General features: G+C 35.2%; 1 protein-coding gene across 1 annotated transcript in view; it reads right to left on the bottom strand.

Annotated features, from left to right (window-relative positions):
* HSD17B2 (hydroxysteroid 17-beta dehydrogenase 2) overlaps positions 1 to 24891 on the bottom strand; it is an 88306-nt gene that overhangs the window by 2830 nt on the left and 60585 nt on the right. The window contains exon 4 of the mRNA XM_007476123.3: positions 11481 to 11618. Coding sequence (XP_007476185.2) covers positions 11481 to 11618 — 138 coding nt within the window. The remainder of the gene's footprint in view (positions 1 to 11480; positions 11619 to 24891) is intronic.

Raw genomic sequence — 24891 nt, 5'->3', positions numbered from 1 at the left:
CCAGTTGATGGGTTCTCCAGTTCCCAATTCTTTACCTCATGACCTGTTATAAATACTTTTGTACATAAGGGTCCCTTTTCTATTTCTTTAATCTCTTTGGAATATAGACATGCAGCAATACCATTGGGTCAAAGTATAAGTATATGTATAATAGCTTCAAGGAGCTATACAGAAGGACTAGAACAGTAACGTCACCAACGGGGCATTTAATAGAAATTCTTTCCCATAGCTCCTCCAGCATTCATCATTTTTTCCTCTTTTTTGGCCTCTTTGCCAATCTTTATGATGTAGTTCTTCAGAATTGTTTTAATTTGCATTTCTCTAATTACTAGTGATTTAGAACATTGTTTTTGTGATGATTGAGAGGTTGGATTTCTCACACTGAAAATTACTTATACATATCCTTTGACCACTTAGAGAATGGCCCTTAATCTTACAAATTTGAATCAGTTTGTTATATATCTTAGAAATAAGACCTCTACCAAATAAATGTTGCAGCAAATTTTCCCCAATTTCCTGGATTTTTTCCCAATTTTTATTATATTGGTTTTATTTGTACAAAACCTTTAAAATTTTATGTATCCAAAACTATCCCGTTTATCTCTTATGAACATTCTTATCTCATATGGTCATGAATTCTTCCTCTATCCATAAATCTAAAGGGTAATTTCTTAATTCACCTCTAATTTATTACAAAGAATAATCATTTCTTTAAATCCTGTTCATATTAGAAGCTTGTCTTCGTTTACATTGTCAGATATTGTTCTACATATAGATTCTGTGAGACTACTTTCCAGTTCTTTTCAAGTTTTTATCAAATAATGAGTTCTTCTCCTAATAACTATGGGGTTTATCAAACAATTGGCTACTCTGTAGTTTGTATATATTGTATACCTAATCTGTTCCATTGATTGACCTCTCCATTTCTTACACAGTATGAAGTTATTTTTTTTAATCATTATTGCTTTGTAGTGTAATTTGAGATTTGATACAGCATGGCCACTTCCTTCTCATTTTTTGCATTAATTTCCTGATAGTCTTGACCTTTTATTCATCTAGCTGAACTGTGTTATATTTTTCTAACTCTCTAACATAATCCTTGGATATTTTTATTGAAAAGGCACAAATAAATTAATTTGAGTAGTATTATCATTTTTATTCTATTGATACAGCCTGCCTATACACAATTTGTATTTAACCAATTGTTTAGATCTGTCTTTATTTGTTGGGGAAACAAGAGCTTTTTGTCACTGTGTCCATGTTTCCTGTACATGTCTTGGCAGATAGATTCCCAAGTATTTTATACTCGCTATAGTTATTTTAAATTAAATTTTCTGTCTTTTGTATCCCCGGTGCTTAGCATTACCTACCACATAATAGGAGCTTAATAAATGTTTACTGATTAACAGATTGCATAATATACTGACATTTTGTTGTAGTTACCAATTGTTTCAACTACTTTTTAGTTGCCTCTCTAAGGTCTTCTAAATAAATTATATCATCTGCAAAGAGTAACCATTTTGTTTCTTATATTTATTCCTTCAATTTCCTTTTCTTGTCTTTTTGCTAAATATTTATAGTAAAATATTGACTAATAACAATGATAAAATGGACCTCTTTGTTTTACTTCAGATCAGATTTCTAGCTTATTCCCATTATAGCAGATGCTTGTTCTTTGTTTTGGATATTATTTATTATTTTAAGGAAAGTTTCATTTATTCTTCTGCTTTCTAGTGTTTTAATAGGAATGCATATTGGATCTTGGCAAAAGCTTTTTCTGCATCTATTGATATAACCATATATTTGTTTTGTTTTTGTTGCAAATATGGTATATCATATTTGTTTCTTAATATTGAGCCAGATTTGTATTCCTTGTAATAAATCCCAAATGGTGATAGTGTATGGTTTTGTGATTATATTGCTGAAGTCCCTTACTAACATTTTACTTTAAAATTTTGCATCAATATTCATTATGAATATTTGTGTATAGTTTTATTTCTCTGTTTTGCCTCTTCCTAGGTTAAGTAGAAAGACTATAATTGTATCATATGAAAAATTAGATGGAACATCTTCTTTTCATATTTTTTCAAACAATTTATATTGTGTTGGAATTAATTGTTCTTTAAATATTTGGTGGGATTTGCTTGTAAATCCATCTCATTTTAGGCTTTTCTTTTTTGAAAATTCATTTTTGGTTTGTTCAGATTCTTTTTATAAACTAGAGTATTTTAGATACTCTATTTCCTCTTCTGAAAATCTTGGCAATTTATATTTCTGAAAATATTTACCCATTTCATTTAGATTGTCAATTTTATCAGCATGTACTTGGATGAAAGAGCTCCTAATGATTAATTTAACTTCATTAGTTGTGAATTAACCTTTTATATTTTAAAAAAATGGTAACTTGGTTTTCTTTTCTTCAATAAATAATATCTACTCCCCCAGTCTTAGGGGCAAAATTAGGGTTGTTGACTGAATATATTATTTTAGTGGTCACCAGGGATTTAAATTTAATCCCAATAAAATAATCAAGTCAATTTGGGATTTTTATTGTGGTTTAATTACAATAGAAGGAAGAAATTAAGAAAAAGGAGAAGAGGGTAAGGGTAGGAGATTTTTTCTAGTCTGAAGTAAGTTAAAGGGAGTTCAGAGGCCTCAGCCAAGGGGCCTTCTCAGAAGATTAAATCTAGCTTGACTTCCAGCCCCTCCAAGATGAGGCACTGCCTCAGAGGATATTGCCTTTTTAGGAAGTCAAGGAAAGGAGGAATCAGCAGCCTTACCAATCACCAAGGTTGCTCAGGGAAGATGCCTCACCTAAACCATGCTTCAAAGCCAAAACCCACAAGCACACTGAAACACCACCCAGAGCTCTCAACATCACCGATCTAGCTCCCAAAGCCTGGTGAAAGCCCAATGTCGGAGGGGGGGAGGGGCGGGAGAGGGGGGAAGTGATGTGAAATATTATTTAGGCAGTTCTTTACATCACTTCTTGTGTCTCACATTTACCAATGGTAGCTTAAGCTTGGCTTAGGACAGCCCAGGGGGTCAGTCAGTTGTTTCTGATTTGTCACTTGCTAGCACATGTCAGTAATAGGCCATCCTCATCAGTTAATCCTTAAGTGGGGGTATATATATTCCTGGTTGCTAGAATTCTAAAGACTAAGTAGGGTGAAGTAAATCTAAAATTCACACCAGAAAAAGTTCCTAGTTTTATTTATTAATTCAGTGTTTTTTATTTGTTTCAATATTGTTATTCTATCATTTGATTTTCCAGATTTCTATTCTGGTGTTAAATGGAAACTTTTGAATTTTTTGCTTTTCTACTTTTTTAATTGCAAATCAGATTCATTTATATGCTCTTTCTCTCTCTTATTAATGATTCACTACATTTAGATATGAATTTTTCCTCTAGTTCTACTTTGACTTCATCCTACAATTTTGGTATGTTGCATGTCATTATTTTTAATGAAAATTAACATTTCTTTAACCTACCCATTCTTTAAGATTAAGTTATTTACTTTTCACTTAATTTTTAATCTCTGTATCCCTGGTCTTTTATTGCATATAATTTATATTTCATTGTGTTCAGTAAAAGTTGAATTTAATATTTCTGTCTTTCTGCATTTTTTGTGATATTTTAGGCCCTGATATAAGATCAATTTTTTTGAAGGTGCCAAACAGATGGGAAAAGATGTCCTTTCTGTTCTCATTAAATATTCACCAAAAGTCTCTCATATCTAAATTTTCTAAACTTCTATTCAGCTCTTCTATTTCTTTTTTGTTAATTTGTTTGTTTTTTGTTAAATTCATGTAGCTCTCATGGTATAAGTTGAGATTCTCCACTATTATAAATTTACTATCCCTATGACACACTTAACTTTTCTTTTAAGAAGTTAGATTCTATCTCATTTGGTGCCTATATATTTGGTATTGTAGAAAGGAAAACTGAAACAAGTTTTGGACTTTCTGCCACTCAGATGGAACAAACAGCAATTGGAATGTTAGAGAGAAGATATTGACAAGAATGATAGTCGGTAGGGGGAGGGGAACTTGGAGAGTGACAGTTGCTCTCAAAGTTCTCTCTTTCCTGACCCTCTGACTGTGAGCCTCTCTCCCTGTCTCTGGAAAGAAGTACCTCTATTCCTGATTTTCCCAACTGTGTGCTCTACCTGGATTCCTGTGATTATGTCATCGAACAAAAGGATAGAAGGGGAGCGGTTTGAACTGTAAGGCAGGTCTTTTAGGGGCATCAGACCAAAGAGACAGGCCTGACCAGCTCTGAAGGTCAGAATCTTTTCTTCCTCATGATGTCTACTGCTAAGACTTTGAACTTAAGAAAACTAGCAATGATTAGCATAGACAGAAATAAAAGAAACCCTCAACCAGCCTGCGACCCCTGGCCTCAGCTCAAAAACTGAGAGAGACTCAAACCCAACCTAGGGAAATCCTGATTCCCTTTTCCCTGATACCTCCCTAATCCACACTTGTTATTAAATTAGTCTTTATTTAAATAACCGCAGTCAGATAAGAGGACTATCATTTCAGGGAACATAGAGGGAGCTGAACCTAAGGACAGCCATTCAACCATAAACGGTCCTTATTGGACCCCTGCTGGGAGACTTTGGTCTGGGGGGAGGCTTGTCTCTCAGGAGGGTCCCTGCTTACCTGCTCTGGGGTATCTTCAACATCAATCAATAGAGAAGACATCCCCTCAGGCTATCATAGTTGGCCCATCTCTCGGGAACCCCCATTTTTCAAAGATTGTCTCTCAGTAGGGGGAATCTCTCTCCTTTTACCTCACTGGCAGCCATATTCCTTCTCTCCCTTCAACTTGTCCATTCCCTGTTACAAAACCTTCCTTATCCCCTGTACTTCTTTAATCCCCTGGAACTATCCCTCTAACTATTACAGTAGTGATCTTAATTCATTGTCTATGGTTTATTTTACCAAATATAATTTCTGATTTTCTCTTTCAATTAGGCCTATATTTGTTGTTACTTTATTTGAGATAATGAATTCTACCACTGTCTTTTTTATTGCAGCTGAAATGTAATGGATTTTGCTGCATCTTATTCTAATTCTGTATGTATATTTCTTTCTTTCTTTTTCTTTCTTTCTACTTCAAGTATGTTTCTTGTAAACAACACATTGTTGGATTCTGGTTTCTTATTCATTCTATTATCTTCTTCCATTTAATGAGTAAGTTTACTCTTTTCACAGTCACATTTAAATGACTGGTAACGTGTATTTTCCTCCATTCAGTTTTCTTATACTTTTCTTTATGTTTTTTCTACACCACCTCTTTAATAGAATATTTTGTTTCTGATTAATTCCACCCTCAATCTTCCCTCTCTCTTATTCCCTCTCTTTCCCTTTATTCATTTCCCTCATGTTTCTCCATTGGATGAAATGTATTTCTTACTGAACTCTGTGTACATTTCTATTCTTCCCTTTTTTGACCAGTTCAGATGAAAGCAAGGCTCAACAGTCACACACTCTTCCCCTCTACTCCCTCCCTTTTGTAATATAATTTTCTATTTTCCCACTCCATTTATGTGAGAGTTTCCTCATTCTTTCTCTTCCTTCCCTTTACCCCACTCCCACACCAGTGTGTCTCTCTTCACAACCATTTCCATTCATTTTTTAAAAGATTATTGATACATAATAGAATGATGCAGAGTAAAATAAGCAGAACCAGGAGACCATTATATGCAATAATTCCAATATTTTGTAATGATCAAATATGATAGGCTTTGCTACTAACAGCAATACAATGATCCAGGACAATTCTGAGGGACTTATGAAAAAGAATCCTATCCACCTCCAGATAAAGAAGTGTTGGAGTAGAAATACACATGAAAACATATGATTTATCACTTATTTATTTCAGTATACATTTGGGGGTTTTGGTTTTATAAGATTATAATAATATAGAAAAAAAACAAGTTGTACAATAGAAAAAATAACAGAATCACTATCAGGTAATTTTTTTAATTTAAACTCCGTATTTGATTTCTTTTGATAATAAAATTCAGAGGAGCTACATGTTTCACATCTCTCCATATAAGAATGCAACCAGTTTACCTTGCTTATTCATTTATCATTGCTTGATCACATTTACCTTTTCACGATTCTCTTTACTTCTATGTTTACAACTTGAAATTTTCCCTCAACTCTGATATTTCTTCATGAATGCTTAGCAGTTCTCTAATTCATTTACTCTCAAATTTTCCCCAGTAGGATTATACATAGGTTTTTGGGGGAAATGTGATACTTGAATCAGGGCAGAGTCAAGATATAAGAGAAGAAACTGGCACTCAACTATCTCTACCAAATTATCTTCCAAACAACTTTGAAAAAACATTTTAAAAGAAATTCAGGAGTGGCAACCACTTTTATTTAGTTCAGTGGTTCTTAAATTATCTCTCCTTGATCTGTTTTCTAGATCAGTTGTTTTTATAATGAGATATCTCACATTTTCTATTTTTGCAGAATTTTGACTTTACTATTTCTTTATGTCTCATGGAGTTATTAGCTTCTTTTTGGTGAATTCTAATTTTCATAAGAGGCAGTTAGGTAGCACCAGACTTGGAATCAGAAAAAAACTCATATTCCTAAATTCAAATCTAGCCTAAGACATTTACTGAGTGTATGACACACACCTAAACCCCCAGAAATTCACTTAATACTGTTTGCCTCAGTTCCTAATTTGAAAAATGAACTGAAGAAGTAATGGCAAACAACTCTAGTATCCTCTAGTTGCATGGCCATTTGTTCATCTGCCCTTTTTTTATTTTATTGATGCATGCATTTAGGGATATATAATTTCCCCTACATGCTGCTTTGGCTGTACCTCATAAATTTTAATTCATTGTGTCCTTGGTGTCATTTTCTCTCCTGAAAAATATATGATTTGTTCTTTGAATCACTCATTCCTTAGGATAAGTTTGTCCAATTCCCAATTAATTTCTAGCCTTTCATTCTGGAACCCTTTGTTGAATATAACTTTTATTGCATTAAGGATTCATTTAATAGTTCTGCTTTTCTAAATTTTATTGTGAGGCTTTTATGCCCTACTGCATGGCCAATTTTGGGGAAGGTGTCTTATAGTGATGAGAAAAAGATATGTTCTTTTCTATTCTCATTCCATTTTCTCCAGAAGTCTATCATATCTAATTTTTTTCAAAATTCTATTTACTTTCTTAACTTCTTTCTTACTTCCTTTTTGGTTGGATTTATCTAGTTCTTAGAGGGAAAATTTGAAGTCCCCACTAGTATAGTTTTGCTATCTATTTCTTCCTGTAACTTATGTAGCCATTCATTTAACAATTTAGATGCTATGCTATGTGGCATGTATATGTTTAGTTTTGATATTCCTTCATTGCCTATGATGCCTTTTATCAAGATATAATTTCTTTATCTCTACATTTCATCAGTTTTTATTTTTCTTTTTTTCTGAAATCATAATTGCTACCCCTGATTTTGTTTTTTACTTCAGATAAAGCAAAAAAGATTCTACTTCAGCTCTTTATCTTTACTTTGTGTGTGTCTCCCTGCTTTAAATGTGGTTCTTGTAGATAACATATTGTGGAATTTGGGTGTTTAATCCACTCTCCTATCCTTTTCTGTTCTATGGGTGAGTTCATCCCATTCACATTCACAGTTAAGATTCCTAATTATGTGTTTCATTCCATCTTACTCTTCTCATTTATCCTTTTCTCTTTCTCCATTTCAGATTTTCCCTGTTAATAAACATCTTATTTCTGATCACAACCTCCCCCAATTCATCCTCTCTTTTGTTTGTTCTCCCCTTTCTCTTATTCCCCCTTTTCTTCTATTTTTCTCTAGGGTAAGATAGATTTCTATAGCTACCCTAGTGTGGATGTTATTTATGCTTTGAAACAAATTCCTATGAGAATAAGTTTGAAGAGCTACCTGCCACCATCCACCTCACAGTTCTCCACTGAATTGACTCATGCATTTCCTCAAGTGAGATAATTTATCTCCATCTATATCTCCTTTGTTCTATTCTCTCCTTGGTTGTACATATGGGACATATGTGTGTATGTGAATATATATAGAAAGAGAAAGAGAGAGAAAAAACATGAATGTGTATATCTACATATGCATATATATAATATACACGTATATATATGAAGAGAAAAGCAAGATAGCACATGAGATTGACTATTACATTGTATAATTATAATTTTTCTCCCCAGAATTCTAAATCCCAGTTCGACATGCTCCTTCTCATGTTATATGAAAATGTAGGGAAGATATAATTTTTGTGTAGTTCCTCCCTCTGAGTCTCTTCTCCCAGAAACATGGCTATGGTGGTGGAATGAGTGCCAGGCAGGAGAATTTCACTCACATGGCTTTTACTTAGGCTTTTACTTTTGTTTGTTTGCTTCTTCTACTTCAAGTGATTATTAACAAATCTTATAAAATATAATACTTGGAGTTGTTGGATATTAATTTAAATCTTACAATAAAATGCTTTCTTTTTCTTCTTAGTACACAACTTAACATAACTTTAAAAGCTACTCTGTCTATAATTCTTCTTGTTTCATTTTGTTAGTCTAATATCTTTTTCTTGATACCCATCTTTACTGACCTTTCTAAAGCATTTGACAGCATGGAATAGCCCTTTCTTTCATTTCTTGGTTGAAATTCCCTTCTGGAAGGAAATTTACGAAAATGTTGATACTCTTTGAGCCAGAGATCCATTGCTATTTATATACCTCCAAGGAGGTTTGAGACAAAAGTAAAAAAAAAAGTTCCATTTATACAAAAAATATTTTAGTAGCATTTTGGGTAGTAATACAAAAAAACTGGAAGCAAATTTCATAATGGTTTGTGATACTTTAATATAATGGAATATTTCCCTATTGTAAGAAATGATAAAAGTTATCAATGAAAAGGAGCATGGAAAGACATATAATTGCATAAAGTAAAATAAGCAGACCAATAAAACAGTACACTCTGCATGATGGTTACAATAGTAAAAAATGGAAAGAAAAACAAAACAATTGAAAGTGAATGCTGGGATATAATGATCAAACTTGATCACAAAACAGATGCAAAAGATTATCTAACACCCTCTTCCTCATTTATGTAGGGGACTAAATTTCTCAAATGCTGCATATCATGTTAGACTTTTTCCTTAGGTTGGTTGGTTTTGTCGGACCATTTTTTAAATTCTATTTTATAGTGGATGACTCTCCAGTGAAGATAATAGGGAGGGATACCCTAATATGTAGGTGACATAAAAACAAAATATTTCAATACAGAAAAAAATTTTAACTCACTCCTCCAGATCCCATAATAGTCAACTGTCCAAGTTCCCCTCCAATTTCTTAAATTACTCCCTATCTCATCTTTCAAACTCTCATATCTGACATTTAAATACTGTCTTCTCTTCCTTTCTTTTTCATTTAGAACTCTTTTAGCTTTGGACAAACACTATGTGCAGCTGACTTCAAAATCTAAAATGATAATCCTATCTTCTAGGCTCATCTTTTCCTCCTTTGAGCTTTGCAACCACTTTGTACAACATTGTATCCACTGTGCCTCCTGGCTACATCAAAGCCCTTCATGCCCTAGCCACCTTTCCAGCTTTACTAAACACTATTGTCCTTAATATACTCTATACTTCTATTAAACAGGCCTTTTTAATTATTCTTCTTTCATTGCATTCCAGTTCTCATTCCCATGTTTCTTCCTTCAGCTCAAACACTACTTTTTACGTGATACTCAAGCAGACTTTTGAAGAAAACTAAGGATTCTAAGAGGTAAAAGATAAGTAGGGAATGCCTTCCAAACATGAGGGATGGCCAGTGAAAAAGGATAAAGAAAGGAAATAGAACATGCTGTATGAAAATCAGTGAGAAGTCTAGTTTAGCTGAAGTATAAAAGTATATAAAAGGAAATAATGTATCCAAAAGCTTATATGGTAAGTTGCAAAGGGTTTTTTAAAAAAAACTTTAACTTCTGTTTTACAATCAACATTCAGTATCAGATCAAAGGCAGAAGGGTGCTAAGGGCTAGACAATGGGGGTTAAGGGACTTGCCCAGGGTCACACAGCTAGGATGTGTCTGAGTCCTAATTTGAGTCCAGAACTTCCCATCTCTAAGTTTGACTCTCTATCCATTGAGCCACCTATCTGTCCTTGTGAAGGGCTTTAAAGGAGAAACAATGACATTTATATTATATCCTAGACATAGCAGTTTGTAGTTTGCTGAGCACTGGTGTTTCTTGGTAAATCACTTTGCCAGCTAAGTGGAGGATATCTTGGAGAAAGGAGAGATTTAAAGCAGGAATCCAATTGCAAGATTATTGCAATGGTCTAGGCAAGAAGTGATGAGAGTCTGAACTAGGGCAGTAGTTGTATGAATAGAGAGAAGGGGAAGATGTGAGAGGTATTGTGGAGGTAGAAACCAGATTTAGCAACTGAATAAATATATGTGAGGTGAGGGAAAGGGAAATTAGGAAAGAGGTTGAGATCACTAAGCTAGAAGATTTTAATGGTGTTAGTGCCATTGACAGAAAAAGGGATGTTTGGAAGAGGGTTACAACTGGTGGAAAAGATAATTAGTTCTCTTTTAGATATATTGAGTTTGAAGTGCCTACGAGACATCCAGTTTAGAAAGTCCAATAGGCAAACTGTCAATATGAAACTGGAACTCCAGAGGGAGGCTAGAGTTGGATACATCTAGATATGTAGATGCAGGATCCATTGAGATAGGGATGATGATTAAACCAATGGGATCTGATGAGTTCATTAAGTGAGAGAGTGGAGGGACATAAGTAGAAGGGTTCCAGGATACCGTCTTAGGGTGTATGCACAGGGGGCAGGATATGAAAGTGAATTAATGATAAAGAAAAGATACATTTTCTATGTTGTTGGGGGGCAGGTTAACTGAACTAATAAAAGTCACTCTTGATAACTGGTAAAATCTAGAATCAAAATGAAAGAAATAGATGTCCTAGTTGTCTTGGATTAGCCAAAATTGTGCCTTGTTCTCCCATTACATAGACCATTCAAAGCCAAGAAACAACAAGATATAATGGGAATGATAATGGCCTGGGAGGAAGGTGACCTCTCTCTGCCACTAAGTAGTTGTATGGCAACATAGTCTTTATTTTCTCTCCAAACTTCACTAGGGCATCCTATACAATGAGGCAATTGTACAAGAGGACCTCTTGTAATACACTACCATTCTGACAGGGAAGGAGACTGATTTCATTGATTATAGAGAACTCTTAAATGAGAAAATGCCTTTACCAATGAAGGTTGGCATCCTCTTTGCAACCTATGATCTTAGAGGCTTATCCAGAGCACTGAGAGGTTTAATGATGTGCCTAGGATTAAACAGTTTCTCTATCAGAGGCAAGATTTGAATCCACATCATCCTGACTCTGAAGCCAACTATCTATCCATTAAACCACCCCTTTTCAAGGTATGTCAGATACATACTTGTTTTGAAGCCTGCAGGATGAATTATAACCACTTTGATGCCCCATTTTTCAAGTTCCATTCTCATGACTGCAGAAAACATGGTCAGAGCTGCCTTGGATGCACAATATGCAGCTAAAAACTTCATGGGCATGGCTCCTGTAAAGAAACAAGAAAAAGAGATCATAGGATTTAAGAGGTAGTAGGGACCATGGAGACCTCCCAGGCCTCTTCTGAATCCATTCACCTCATCATTTCTTATAGCTGTAAGGGGAAATTTTAGGGTTGTGACTTAATGTAAATTTAATTGGTCAACATGGAAGGAATCCCAAATAAAATACCCAAGTCCATTTGGAAATTTTATGGTGGTTTAATTAATATAGAGGGAAGAAATTAAGGAGAAGAGAGAGGGAAAGGATATAGGATTTCTCCCTCCTGGCCTGTGCCAGGGGGAGTTCAAAGACCTCCACCATAAGGTATTTTCAGAAGATTAAAGGCTTTCCTAAGATGATAGTGTTTTGGAAGGTAAAGGAGAAAAGAATCAGCCTTAACTCCAAGAGAGCTCAGAGAAGACTCCTCACCTGAACTAGGTTACTAAGTTTCCCCAGTTGTGTATCAAGAACTCTCACCACTGTCTGCCCTTTGATCCAGCCATAGCACTGCTGGGTTTGTACCCCAAAGAGATAATAAGGAAAAAGACTTGTACAAGAATATTCATAGCTGCGCTCTTTGTGGTGGCCAAAAATTGGAAAATGAGGGGATACCCTTCAATTGGGGAATGGCTGAATAAATTGTGGTATATGTTGGTGATGGAATACTATTGTGCTAAAAGGAATAATAAAGTGGAGGAATTCCATGGAGACTGGAACAATCTCTAGGATGTGATGCAGAGCAAAAGGAGCAGAACCAGGAAAACATTGTAAACAGAGACTGAAACACTGTGGTACAATCGAAAGTAATGGACTTCTCCATTAGTGTCAATGCAATGTCCCTGAACAATCTGCAGGGATCTAGGAGAAAAAACACTATCCACAAGCAGCGGACAAACTGTGAGAGTAAAAACACTGAGGAAAAGCAACTGCTTGACTACAGGGGTTGAGGGGACATGTCTGAGGAGAGACTCTAAATGAATACTCTAATGCAAATACCAACAACAGGGAAATGGGTTCGAATCAAGAACACATGTGATACCCAGTGGAATCACACGTCGGCTATGGGATAGGTGGGGGTGGGGGGAAGAAAAGAAAATGATCTTTGTCTCCAATGAATAATGTTTGGAAATGACCAAATAAAATAATGTTTAAAAAAAAAAGAACTCTCACCGCCAAACCCAGACAATAGCTGCCGCCATGCCAAGATGCCAAGACACTCAGCACGCTGTCGCCAGCCACCTCTCCACACAAAGATCCCGAGAGAAGTTTTTACATCACTTTCCTGTGTCTCACATGTACCAATGGTAGCTTAAGCTTGACTTAGGATAGCCCAGGGATCTGTCGGTTGTTTCTGATTTGTGAGTTGTTAGCACATCTGTCATAGGCCATTCTTCTCAATACTTAATCCTTAAGTAGGGGTGTAGACATTCCTGTTTTGTTAGACTAAGCAGGGTGGAGTAAATCTAAAATTCACATAGCACAACAGTATTTAATCATAATCATATACCACAATTTGTTCATCCATTCCTCAATTGACAGGCATCTCCTCAGTTTCCAATTCCTTGCCACCACAAACATAGCTGCTAAAAATATTTTTTATTTATATTTTCTTTTCCTTTGATATTTTTTGGGACACAGGACTAGTATAGGTATGTTGGGTCCAAAAATATGCACAATTTTATAACCCTTTGGGAAGAGTTTCAAATTGTTTTCCAGAAAAGTTGGATTAGCTTACAATTTTATTGATAGTGCATTAGTGTACCTACTTTCCCACATTCCTTCTAGCATTTGTCTTTTTCTTTTTCTGTTTTGTTAGATAATCTGAAAAGTGTGAGGAAATATTTTAAAGTTGTTTTGATTTGCATTTCCCTAATCAATGATGATTTGGAGTATTTTTTTATATCACTTGATTTCTTCTGAAAACTGCCTGCTCATATCCTTTGACCCTTTACCAATTAGGGAATGGCCTTTATTTTATAAATTCAACCTCATTCCATCTGTATCTGAGAAATTAAATCCAAAAAAAAAAACTGGCTCTAAATTTTTTCCTCTAGTGTCCTGCTTTCCTTCTAATTTTTGGCCATATTGGTTTTATTTGTGTAAAATTTTTTTAATTTCATGTAATCAAAATTATCCATTTTGCTTCCTATGATCCTCTTTATCTCTTATAAACTCTCTCCTTATCCATCTATCTGACAGGTTAAATTTTCTCTTCTCTCCTAATTTGCTTAAAATATCAACCTTTATATCTTAATCATATATCCATTTTGACCTTGTTTTAGTAAGATTCTGATTTCTGCCTAATTTATGACAGACTACTTGTCTGTTTCTCCAAGCAATCTTTGTCAGGTTCTTGCCCCCAAATCTTGCATCTTTGAGTTTACAAACATAAGATTACTATGGCCATTTACTGGTGTATATTGTATATCTTCCCTTTTCCATTGATCTACCACTCTATTCCTTAATCAATATTAGATTGTTTTGATGATTATTACTTTATAACAGAGGTACCCAAACTTTTTACACAGGGGACCAGTTCATTGTCCCTCAGACCATGGGAAGGCAGGACTATAAAAACCTAGCCCTAACCCTAACCAGGCAGCAGTATACATAGTGCAGAATCCCCTCCCCCAGATTGCTCACTATACTGATGTCTTCCATTGTGCAGCAACATAATCCTTTGAGTGGTGCCTTAGAATAAGGATTATGTCATTGGAAGTAGTACTGTACATGAGCGATGCCACTTTGCAGCCCTGCCACGTACAGTGCTCCTCTCACTGACCACCAATGAAAGAGGTGCCCCTTCCAGCAGTGAGTGCAGTGGGCTCTGGATACATGGCCTCAGGGGGCCGCATGTGGCCTGCAGGCTATAGTTTGGGGACCCCTGTTTTATAATATGGTTTGAATTATGATACTGCCGGTCTCCCTTCCTTTACATGTTTTCTCTAGGTCCCTTGATATTCTTTACCTTTTGTTCTTCCAGATGAATTTTATTTTTATTTGATTTATTTTTATTTTTATTTATTTTTATTTTTCTAGCTCTACAAAATAATTCCTTAGTAGTATGATTGATAAGGGACTGAATAAATTAATTAATTTTAGTAGAATTGTCATTTTTCTTTTATTGTCTTGGCCTATTCATGAGAAAGTAATATTTCTTTAATTGTTTAGATGTCTTTATTTTTGCAAAAAGTAGTTTTTAATGATGTTTATAAATTATCTGCATTTGTCTTGACAGGTAGACTGTCAAATATTTTATATTACCTATCATTTTATTTTTAATAGAATTTTAAATATTTTAAACATAATTATTACCTTAAATAGAATTTTATTTTATTTTAAATAGAATTTTTCTTTCTATCTCCTCCTACTGTGTTTTGTTAGTAACATATAGAAATGGTTATAATTTATGTGGTTTATTTTATATCCTGCAACTTTATTAAAATTATTTGTCTTGATTAGCTTTTCAGTTGATTCTCTAGGATTCTCTAAGCATACATCATATCATCTGCAAAGGGTGATAGTTTTATTTCTTCATTGTCTATTCTCATTCTTTCAATTCATTTTCTTTTTATATAATTTTTGTAAAATTCAAGATTTAAATTTTTTTGTGAGAAATTTCAGGAAAAGAAGCTCGCTAGCTCCTCAAATCAAGACAGTGAACTATTTGGAGAAAGTGCCATAAAGCAGCCTGCAAAAACCACACACTGCATCGAAGATCCAGAATGAATGCAAAAACCACACACTGCATCGAAGATCCAGAATGAATGCAAAAACCACACACTGCATCGAAGATCCAGAATGAACTTTTGAAAATAGTAATGTAAACTCTTGGGGTGTATGGGGTGCTCAGGGAGGAGTAATATCTTTGGTATAGAAGGCTTGTCGTGCCCTCCTAGGGCAGTTCTCCAGCCTCTGACCCTCACCTGACACCCAGCTCTCACTTGTGGCTCCCAGTAGCTGCTAGCATGCGGCAGCGGCCACACCCTGGGCAACGGCTTCAACAGGCCGGCTAAACCTTGTGAGGGTAGCCATCGGGTCGTTGTGGACCCCTGGTGAACCAGGACTTTGCTCACCCAGCATGTGAAGACTGTTTCAGCGGAACAGGCGGAAGAAACCAATAAGAAGGTTCAACAGCTGAGATGGCAACGCAGCAAAGCACTGTGGAGTGCTTAGGGTGTGTAGGAGCACAAAAGACAACAGGGCCATCCAATGCATCCGAGGAAGTCTCCAGGTGTAACGACTTTTCGTGCCACTGGACCCAGGCTTCCAATGCTGAGAGAGTGGGACTGTCTCTGTGCATCGACTTTTCCACTTAAATCTTCATGCACAAGTGTCTTTGTGCACAAAAACACACAAAGACAATTGCCATCCTCGGTTACCAAGAGACTACTACTACTACTACTACTACTACTACTACTACTACTACTACTACTACTACTACTACTACTATTACTACTACTACTACTACTACTACTACTACTACTACTACTACTACTACTCCTACTACTAATGTAAACTCTTATGCCAAAGGGGATTATCCCCTAACTGGCTTTTTGTCAATCTCTCTCTTATATTTCCCTCTTATTTCCAATTATTGTAACTTCTTCTTAGAAAGTACAACATTGTGTGCACCTCTAGCTATAAAATCTTTAGAGATTATAAGATAGTTATGTGAAATGATTCATTGGGGAGGCTAGGCATGTAAATCTGGGAGATTTCAACATGCTTGTCTCCCAGTAGAATCACAGGGGGATTGTAAAAGGGAATTTCTTTATATTAACTGAATTAAGTACTTTGGAGTGCCCCACCCTTTTAACTCAATCAATCAGGAACTTGTGAATCCTTTGGATAAGAGTTCACACCCTCAGAGGATGGGAGATGGATTCCACAGACACTACCCATTGGACAGTGCTAGGCAAATTGGGAAGCTGTGATTGGTTCCTGTGAAGTGGGGGAGCAATAGGAAGTGATGTGGAAAGGGGGTTTTAAAAGGTGAGACTGAAAAGAACATTCATTTATTCCTTGGCTCTTCTACTAGGAGACTCTCCTGAGTAAGGAGGATTCTGCATGATTCTGCATTAGAGATTTTCTGGATGGATGACTGGAACTGAATGAAGAGGCTTACACTGGTGATATCCATATTGAAGAAGTTATCAGACTTCCACGTGGAGATTGGGACCTGAGGGAGCTTTTGTTGGAGTTGAGCTGAATTTCTTCAGATCAGCAATTATAGGGTATTTAGCTAGGATAATTAGCTAGGAAATATTTTCTACTTCGCTCTTACATTTTCGTATTACTATAGCTACTATTTCTAATCCAATATTAGTGGTGATAATGGACATCTTTGGTCCACTTGATGTTATTGGGAAAGGTTCTAGTTTATCCTCATTACAGATAATATTTGCTCTTTGTTATAGAAAGATACTACTTATCATTTTAAGAAAGAGTCCACCCCCCAAAAAAAATAATAATTAAATAAATGGGCATAGGTAGGTGGTTCATTGGATAGACAGCCTGACATGGAGATAGGAAGTCCTATGTTCAAATATGGCCTCAGACACTTTTAGCTGTGTGACTCTGGCAAATTACTTAACCCCAATTGCCTAACCATTACTGCTTTTGAAGGCACGGGTTGGAAGAAAAAGAAAGAGTCTATTGATTCCTATGTTTTCTAGCATTTTTTTAAATCCTTACCTTCTGTCTTGGAACCAATACTGTGTATTCCAAGGCAGAAAAGCAGTAAGGGCTAGGCAATGGGGGTTAAGTGACTTGCCCAGGGTCACACAGCTAGAAAGGGTCTGAGGCCAGATTTGAACCTAGGATGTCCCATCTCTAGGTCTGCTTTCTAGCATTTTAAATAGAAATGAGTGTTGCATTTTAACAAAAGCTTTTTCTGCCTTTACTGATATAATCATATGATTTATGTTGAGTTTTTTGTTGTTGCTATGGTCTAGTATGCTAATTGTTTTCATAATATTGAATAAATCCTACATTCCTTGTATAAATCCCACCTGGTCCTAGTATATTATCTTTGTGATATAGTGATAATCTCCTTGCTAGTATTTTATTTAAAAATTTTGCATATATATTCATTAGGGAAATTGGCCAATAGCATTTCCCCTGATTTTGCTCTCTCTCAGTTATCTATCTCTTGATTTCTCTTTTTTTTTAATTTTAAATTCTCTTTTTCATTATGAGCTTATTTACTAAACAAACACTTTTAATATACAAAGAACAAAAATTTTCACACAAATTGATATCTAACCACATTTCTCCCATACTGATTAATACAATTGACTTTTTAATCCAAATTAATTCATTATTAATTTCATCTAATAGAAATATTGTGGCATAGCAGTTCCTTGGCACAGTGGATAGAACCAAGCCTGAAGTTGGGCAGATACGAGGTCAAATGTAATATCGGATGTTTAAAAGCTATGTAAGTCAGACCCCGGGCAAATCACTCAATACTGTTTGTTTCAGTTTCCACACGTGTAAAATGGGATTATCAATAGTACCTCTCTCCTAGGATTGTCAGTGAGTATAAATGAGATAATCTTTGAAAAGGTGCCTAGAATATTGACATGGAAAAAGAGACAGACCTTTCTTTCCAGGATCAAATGAACTAATATTTGTGAAATACTTAGCTCAGTGCTTAGCACACAGTGGTTACTAATGCTAGTTATAATAATAACCATAACTATTGTTATCATTGCTATTGACAGAATCCTAGACCCATATAGAGTCAGAAAGATATGGGATCAATTTCCAGTTGTGATACTTGCCAGGTAAGTGTTCACTTAGCAAATCACTCAGTTTCTATATCCTTCAGGCAGTTTTCTAGGACTTAGCTACTATGTTATGAGGATTATAGCCTAAAATAGTGGAAGGAATTCTCATAGAATGAGATCCCTGTTTTGAAAAAATCACAGATCTTTTGCATATTCATGTAAATTTTATCTTATTAGCATCAAATGACTTATCATCCAATGTGTTAGCTATCCTAGATATGCATAATTTGTACACTTAATAAAAATGCTATCTATGTCTTCATCCAAGTCACTCAGAAAAACATGAAGTAATTTACAGGGACCAAAGTCAGATTTCTGAGACAAACCACTAAAAAACTCCTCAAGGCTGATGACGATTACTTAATGACTACTTTTTGTGTCTCATCATTCAACCAGTTATTAATCTATCTGTCTGTATTGTTGCCTAGTCCATATTCCTCTCTTTTGTTCCCAAAAGGATCAAATGCCTTTCTGAAACCCAGATATTCTGTTTATGGCATAGTACTGGTAAAGAGACACTGCCATTAAAGGAAATGAAGCTAGCATGACCGGTTGTTGATGAATCTATGAATCTAGAATGATTCAATGATTACCTTTTCCTTTTCTGAATGTTCATCCATTTAAGTCAAGATTGCAAGCCAATCTCCACTTCCCATGATTTTTCAGAGATTGCCAATAAGAGCTAGACAATCATGTCAACCAGTTCTTTGTGAACCTCATCCTTTCCGTTATTATACCAAAAAGATTAAATAAATAAAGATTCCTTGGTTAAGAAAGACTGAAATTTAGAGTTCATATTAGTTCTTCTTCTATCTTGAAGCATATATTCTGTAGACTTGGAACTGACAATTTTGGTCCTTAAAGAATCAATGCTTAAAACCTTGGGTTCAGTGGTTCTAACAACCTTATGGCTGGAGGTGATAGTCAGAACCAGAATGTTTGGTGGCAATGTTGGAGTCAGTGCATGGTGATGGTCTTGAGTCTGGTACATCCTGCCATAGTTTAGGCGTCTGTGGTTTCAGGACTTTTGTGCCATCTAAATCCTGGACATTTTTGTGCTGTGGGCTTTGCTTATGGCTTTAGTGTTGTTGGCCTGCATTTTCTTCAGCTCTTTATTCATATTCTTCTTAGCACAGCTTGTGACTCAGAAATTTGGGATTATATTATATTATATTGAGAGAGATTATTCCATTTCCAATTAATTTTTAACCTGCTAGTCCTCCACTAATATACTTTTCCTGTCTATTTTTTTTGTAATTCATTTAACTTTTCCTTTAAGAATTTGGATATTATGTCACTTGGTACATATAGGTTTGGTTTTGATATCCCTTCATTATCTATGGTCTTTTTAGCTAGATATAGTTTCTCCAATTGTCTCATTTAATTAGGTCTACTTTTGATTAGGCTTTGTCTGACATTATGATCGCTTCCCCTGCCTTTTTTGCTTCAGCTAAATAATAATAAATTTTGCTCCAGTCCTTTATTTTGATTCTGTTTCAAGTCTTTTGTCTTTCTGTTTCAAGTTTGTTTCTTATAAACAACATCTTATTGGATTCTCATTTCTAATTCATTCTGCTGTCTGTTTCTACTTTATGGGTGAGGTCATCTAATTCACATTCATGAATACTATCTGTAAATTTTCCTCCATCCAATTTTCTTCTGCTTCTCTTTTTACCCTATCCTTCTTCAAAAGCCTGTTTTACTTTTGACCATTTCATTCATTAATCTGCCCTCTCTCTTACCCAAATCCCATTTCTCTTATCCCTTCAACCTCCTACTTCACTGGGGAGTAATATAGATTTTTATATCCAATTAACTGTATGTGTACACATGTTAAATATGTGTATATATGTATATATACATTTGTGTATGTATTTCATTCCCTTTTCAAACCAGTTCATATGAGATTGAGATTCAAGTGTTGCCTGCCCCACCATTTCCCCCTATAATATAAAAAGTTCTTCCTTGTGTTCTTCTTTTATATAAAACAATTTTTCCTATTCTTTTCCCTTCCCTCTTTTTTTCTAGTGCATCCCTCTTTCTCACTCCACCATTTTTTTAGTTCATTCCAATATAATCAGCTTGTATTTATATAGTCTGGCTATGTAGACTCCTTCTAACTGTCTTAATAATAATAATAAAGTTCTTAGTGGATATATATCATCTTTCCATATAGAATACAAAGAATTTACCTTAAGTCCCTTACAATTTTTATTTTATTTATTTATTTTTATTTTATGTTTACCTTTTTTTTTTTGGCTTTTCTCTTAAATCTTTTGTTTGAATGTGATATTTTCTATTTGGCTCTGACCTTTTTTTTATCAGATAAGTTTAAATATCCTCTATTTCAATAATTTCTATTTCATAAATATCCATTTCTCTCCTCAAAGATTATGTTCAGTTTTGCTGAGGATGTTATTCTTAGTTGTAATCTTAGCTCTTTTGCTTTCGAGAATATCATATTACAAGCCATCTTCTCCTTTAATATGGCAACTGCTAAATAATGTGTGATCCTAACTATGGTTCCACAGCATGTGAATAATCTGGTTGTTTTCTTTCCTTGACTTTTGAGCTCTAGAATTTGACTATAACATTCCTTGGAGTTTTCATTTTAGAATCTCTTTAAATAAGAATAAGTGGTTTCTTTCAAATTTGATTTTACCTTATAGATTCAAGATTAAAAGGAAGTTTTCCTTTGTAATTCTTGAAATATGACATATAAGCTCTTTTTTAATTGTAGCTTTCAGATAGTCCAATAATTCTGTGTGTGTATGTATGTATGTATGTGTGTGTGTGTGCTAGTCCAATAAATCTTAAACAATCTCTCCTTAATCCACTCCCAATCAATTTCAGGTGAGTGTTTTTTTCTCAATGTGATATTGCATCTTACTCTATTTTTTCATTGTTTGGGTTTTGATTTTTTGTTTCTTAATGTTTTGTGGAATTCTTAGTTTCTACTTGCCCAATTCTAATTTTCTAGATATTATTTTCTTGAGGGAGATTTGTGCCTCTTTTTCTAGTTGGTCAATTCTGCTTTTAAGGCATTATTTTCATAGGTGAAATTTTGTAACTCTTTTATCAAGAAGTTCTTTCCTGCAGTGAGGTTTTATGTCTCTCTTACCATTTAATCAGTTCTATTTTTAAACTGTTATTTTCTTTAGGATTTTCATGCTACTTTTATCAAGCTATTGTTTCTTTTTAGTCACTCTCTTTTCCTCATTTTTTCTCTATCACTGATTTTTCAAATCATTTTATTTGGCTCTTCCAGGAATTCTTCTAGGGCTTGTATCAAGTCTGCATTTTTCTTTGAGGCTTTGCTTATATCTGCTTTCAGGTGATTGTCTCCTTCTGAGTTTGTGTCTTAGTCTTCCCTGTAACAGAGTAGGTTTTTTTACAGACAAATTCCTTTTTGATGTTTGATCATTTTTCTAGTTTATTTCTTGACTTTATGTTTATAGTAGTTGGGTTCTGCTTACCTGGGGATGGAAGGTGATGGCACTGTCTCAAACTTCAGGCTCTTTTCCAGAGCTGTTCTCATAGCTAGTTTTTAAGTTTTCAGTGTTTCCAAGGTGGTGTGATCTTTGGAGAAGTATTGTCATTGCTTTTCTGTTATACACTGTGATCCTTTCCCAGGAAGTGCCACTGTTCCATAATGACTGCGTATGCTACTGCTACTCTGAGTCCCTGATTTATTGTAGCTACAAGTACAAATATTATTCCTCAAGCTCCCTTCTCCTTTGTAGCTGAAAGTACTCCTCTCTGTTCTAGAATTGATTTTCCAAAGTGGGTATTATCAGTGGAGTTATCAGACAACATCCTATGCTCAGTGCTAGCACAGAAGTTCCCTATAATCTCTTCCCAACCAGTTATCCAACCGTCTCCAGGTTGAGAGTTCTCAAAATTGCTGCTGCTGCTGATATGACAACTTAAAGGCCAATAGCTACTGTTGCCATTAAGTATACTCTAAGCCAGTTCCCACCCCAATGTCACAGACCACTCCTGCTGATAGAAAAAATGTCTAATCTCAGTCTTTTGTTGGCTTTGCCACTCCAGAATTCAATTTGAGTCATTTAAAATTTATTTAGAGGGAAATGTCAGGAAAGCTGGGCTGAGCTAAATGCTTTCTCTACTTTTCCATCTTGACTCCACTTCCTAGACATTTTGCATGATAAAATTATAAACTTTATCTACATTATTGACATTTTTCCATTGTTTTCTAAAATCTAGACAACCAAGCAAACAATGAATCAAATCCTGATTTTTAGCATTTGCTGATCTCCAAAGTATAAATGTTAACACTGAAAATTTAACAAATGGCTCCTCCTGGTATGAGCCAGCTCTAGCATACTGCTGGATGGAAATCACTTTAATAGATCTAAAGTTACCAGGGACTTCAGAGACCATTCTAGTTCAACCTACTTATCATACAAATGAGGAAACTTATATAGATTAGATGATTTGCCCAAGATCAAACAAGCAATAAGCATTAGAGGTAAGATTTAACCTAGAGTCTCTGATTCCAGTCAGTCTACTACTCTTCCACTTTGCCAGGCTTCCTCCCAATAATTTAATCTTCTTATTTTACAGATAGGGAAACAGAAGCCAAATTAACTATTCTTAAGACAGTTATTTAATTTCTTCATATTTGGTTCCATTGGCATTCATTAACACATGTGACTTTGGACTATGTGCTGAATGAAGTCTGTGAACTAAGAACACCTGAGTTTTCTCTTGGTTCTATTAAAGATTTCCTTAAGATCTTTGGCAAGTCCTTCATCTTACTGCCCTGTTTTTCACCGTTATGGGGTTGGAGTGGGGAATATTCATTTAAAAGGGTTGATAAAAATATTTGAAAATAAAAAGTAAGGCTAATCTCTAACTGAAGACAAACTAGCACAGTGAGTAGAGTGCTGGGCTGGTAGTCTAGATGTCTTCCAATCCCACTTTTGACACTTACTAGCTATGTGACACCCAATTTGTATCAAGAAAATATAGACTGGTAATCTTTTTTTTTGTTGTTGAATTATAAGATCATACAACTTAAGAAGCCTAGGGAGGGAAAAAAACCTCAAGGGTCATTTAGACCAACCTATTCCAGAACAGGAATTCCTTACAGGAGTCATGGCAAGTGTCCACCAGCCTCCACATGAACCCAGTCATATAGAAGGCACCTCATCCTGTTGGATAGCTTTAATATTTAGGTAGTTCTTCCTTAGATTCATCCAAACCTGCATCCCTCTAACCTCTACCCATTACATATAGCTCTCTCTTTTGGGATCAAGCAGAATAAATCTAAAACTTCTTCCATTTTAATAGCCCTTCAAATTCTTGGACATCTGTCATTCCTCAAACTAGCCCAACCTCTGTGAATCTTAAAATTTCTCAGACTTGTGAATCTTAAAAATTCTCAGACTCTACTTCAGAAGATTTGATTAAGCTAAACCCATTTTAAACAATGAAGGTACTTGATCAGGAATGTGGGGACTTCTAACATTACTCCACCCATATTTAGGTATACCTTAAGGAGAAGATAAAGTTGTAAAACTCCTTACTGAACAATGAAAAAGTACTTAACCCATACTTATAGTAAGGCAAAAGCCCTTAAGCTAGGTCTCTTTTTAGATCTAATACAAAAAGGTGCTAAGTACCTATGAAGGTCAAATTAATCACTAAAAATTCAAGTAAGCTTAGCAAGAGGTATGAGGCTTTAGTCTACCCAGAGAAGGTGATAACAAGGTGTGAATTAAGAATGGTCATTCCTGTGAAAACATCTACTGTGATTGGTAGATGTGAAAACTTAGGGGAGGTGACATAGGAGAAATTTTTCTTTAAAAGGAAGAGGTTTAGGCCTCTGGGGGAATTCAGCTATGGACCTGAATTGGAGACTGGTCTCTGTCTCAGCGGCTGAAAAGGAGATTCAGCTTTGGAAGCTGAAGTGGAGCTCAGGAGCTGAACTGGTAGGTCTCTCTGAACACTAGAATCTTGCTTGGGACAAATCCTGTGGTAAGTGGATTAAAGACTGACTGATCTCTCTCTTAAGGTTTAAGTCAAGGCTGGCCTAGCCCTTTTCTCATTATTTCCTCTTACACTCTCTCTCCCTTTCATTAATTCCTTAATTTGTATTAATTAAAATCTCCACAAAACCCAGCTGACTTGGGTATTTAATATTTGGGAATTTTCCCATGGTGACCACTTTATTTTTTTATTTAACTCAAGACACTGTCTTGAAACCATATTTTCGCAGTCACAGTTTATGTCAATCACTCTTTTAACTGTAACACCTCTCACCCCATCCCTTCTCTTTTCTAGGATAAACTTCCCCAATTGTTTCAACCAATTTTCTTGTGATGAGGTCCCCATACTTTTCTAGTTGCCATCCTCTGGATACTCTTCAGGTAAGCAATATCTTTCCTAAAATGTGGCATCCAGAACAAAGCTCCAGATGTGATATAACCAGGGTTAGGCACTTCCCTTTCTCCTGATATT

Source organism: Monodelphis domestica, chromosome 1, assembly GCF_027887165.1.
Source record: "Monodelphis domestica isolate mMonDom1 chromosome 1, mMonDom1.pri, whole genome shotgun sequence".
NCBI classification, from domain to species: domain Eukaryota; kingdom Metazoa; phylum Chordata; class Mammalia; order Didelphimorphia; family Didelphidae; genus Monodelphis; species Monodelphis domestica.
Note: the sequence above shows the minus strand (reverse complement) of the source record. Positions and strands in the feature narration are given on the sequence as shown.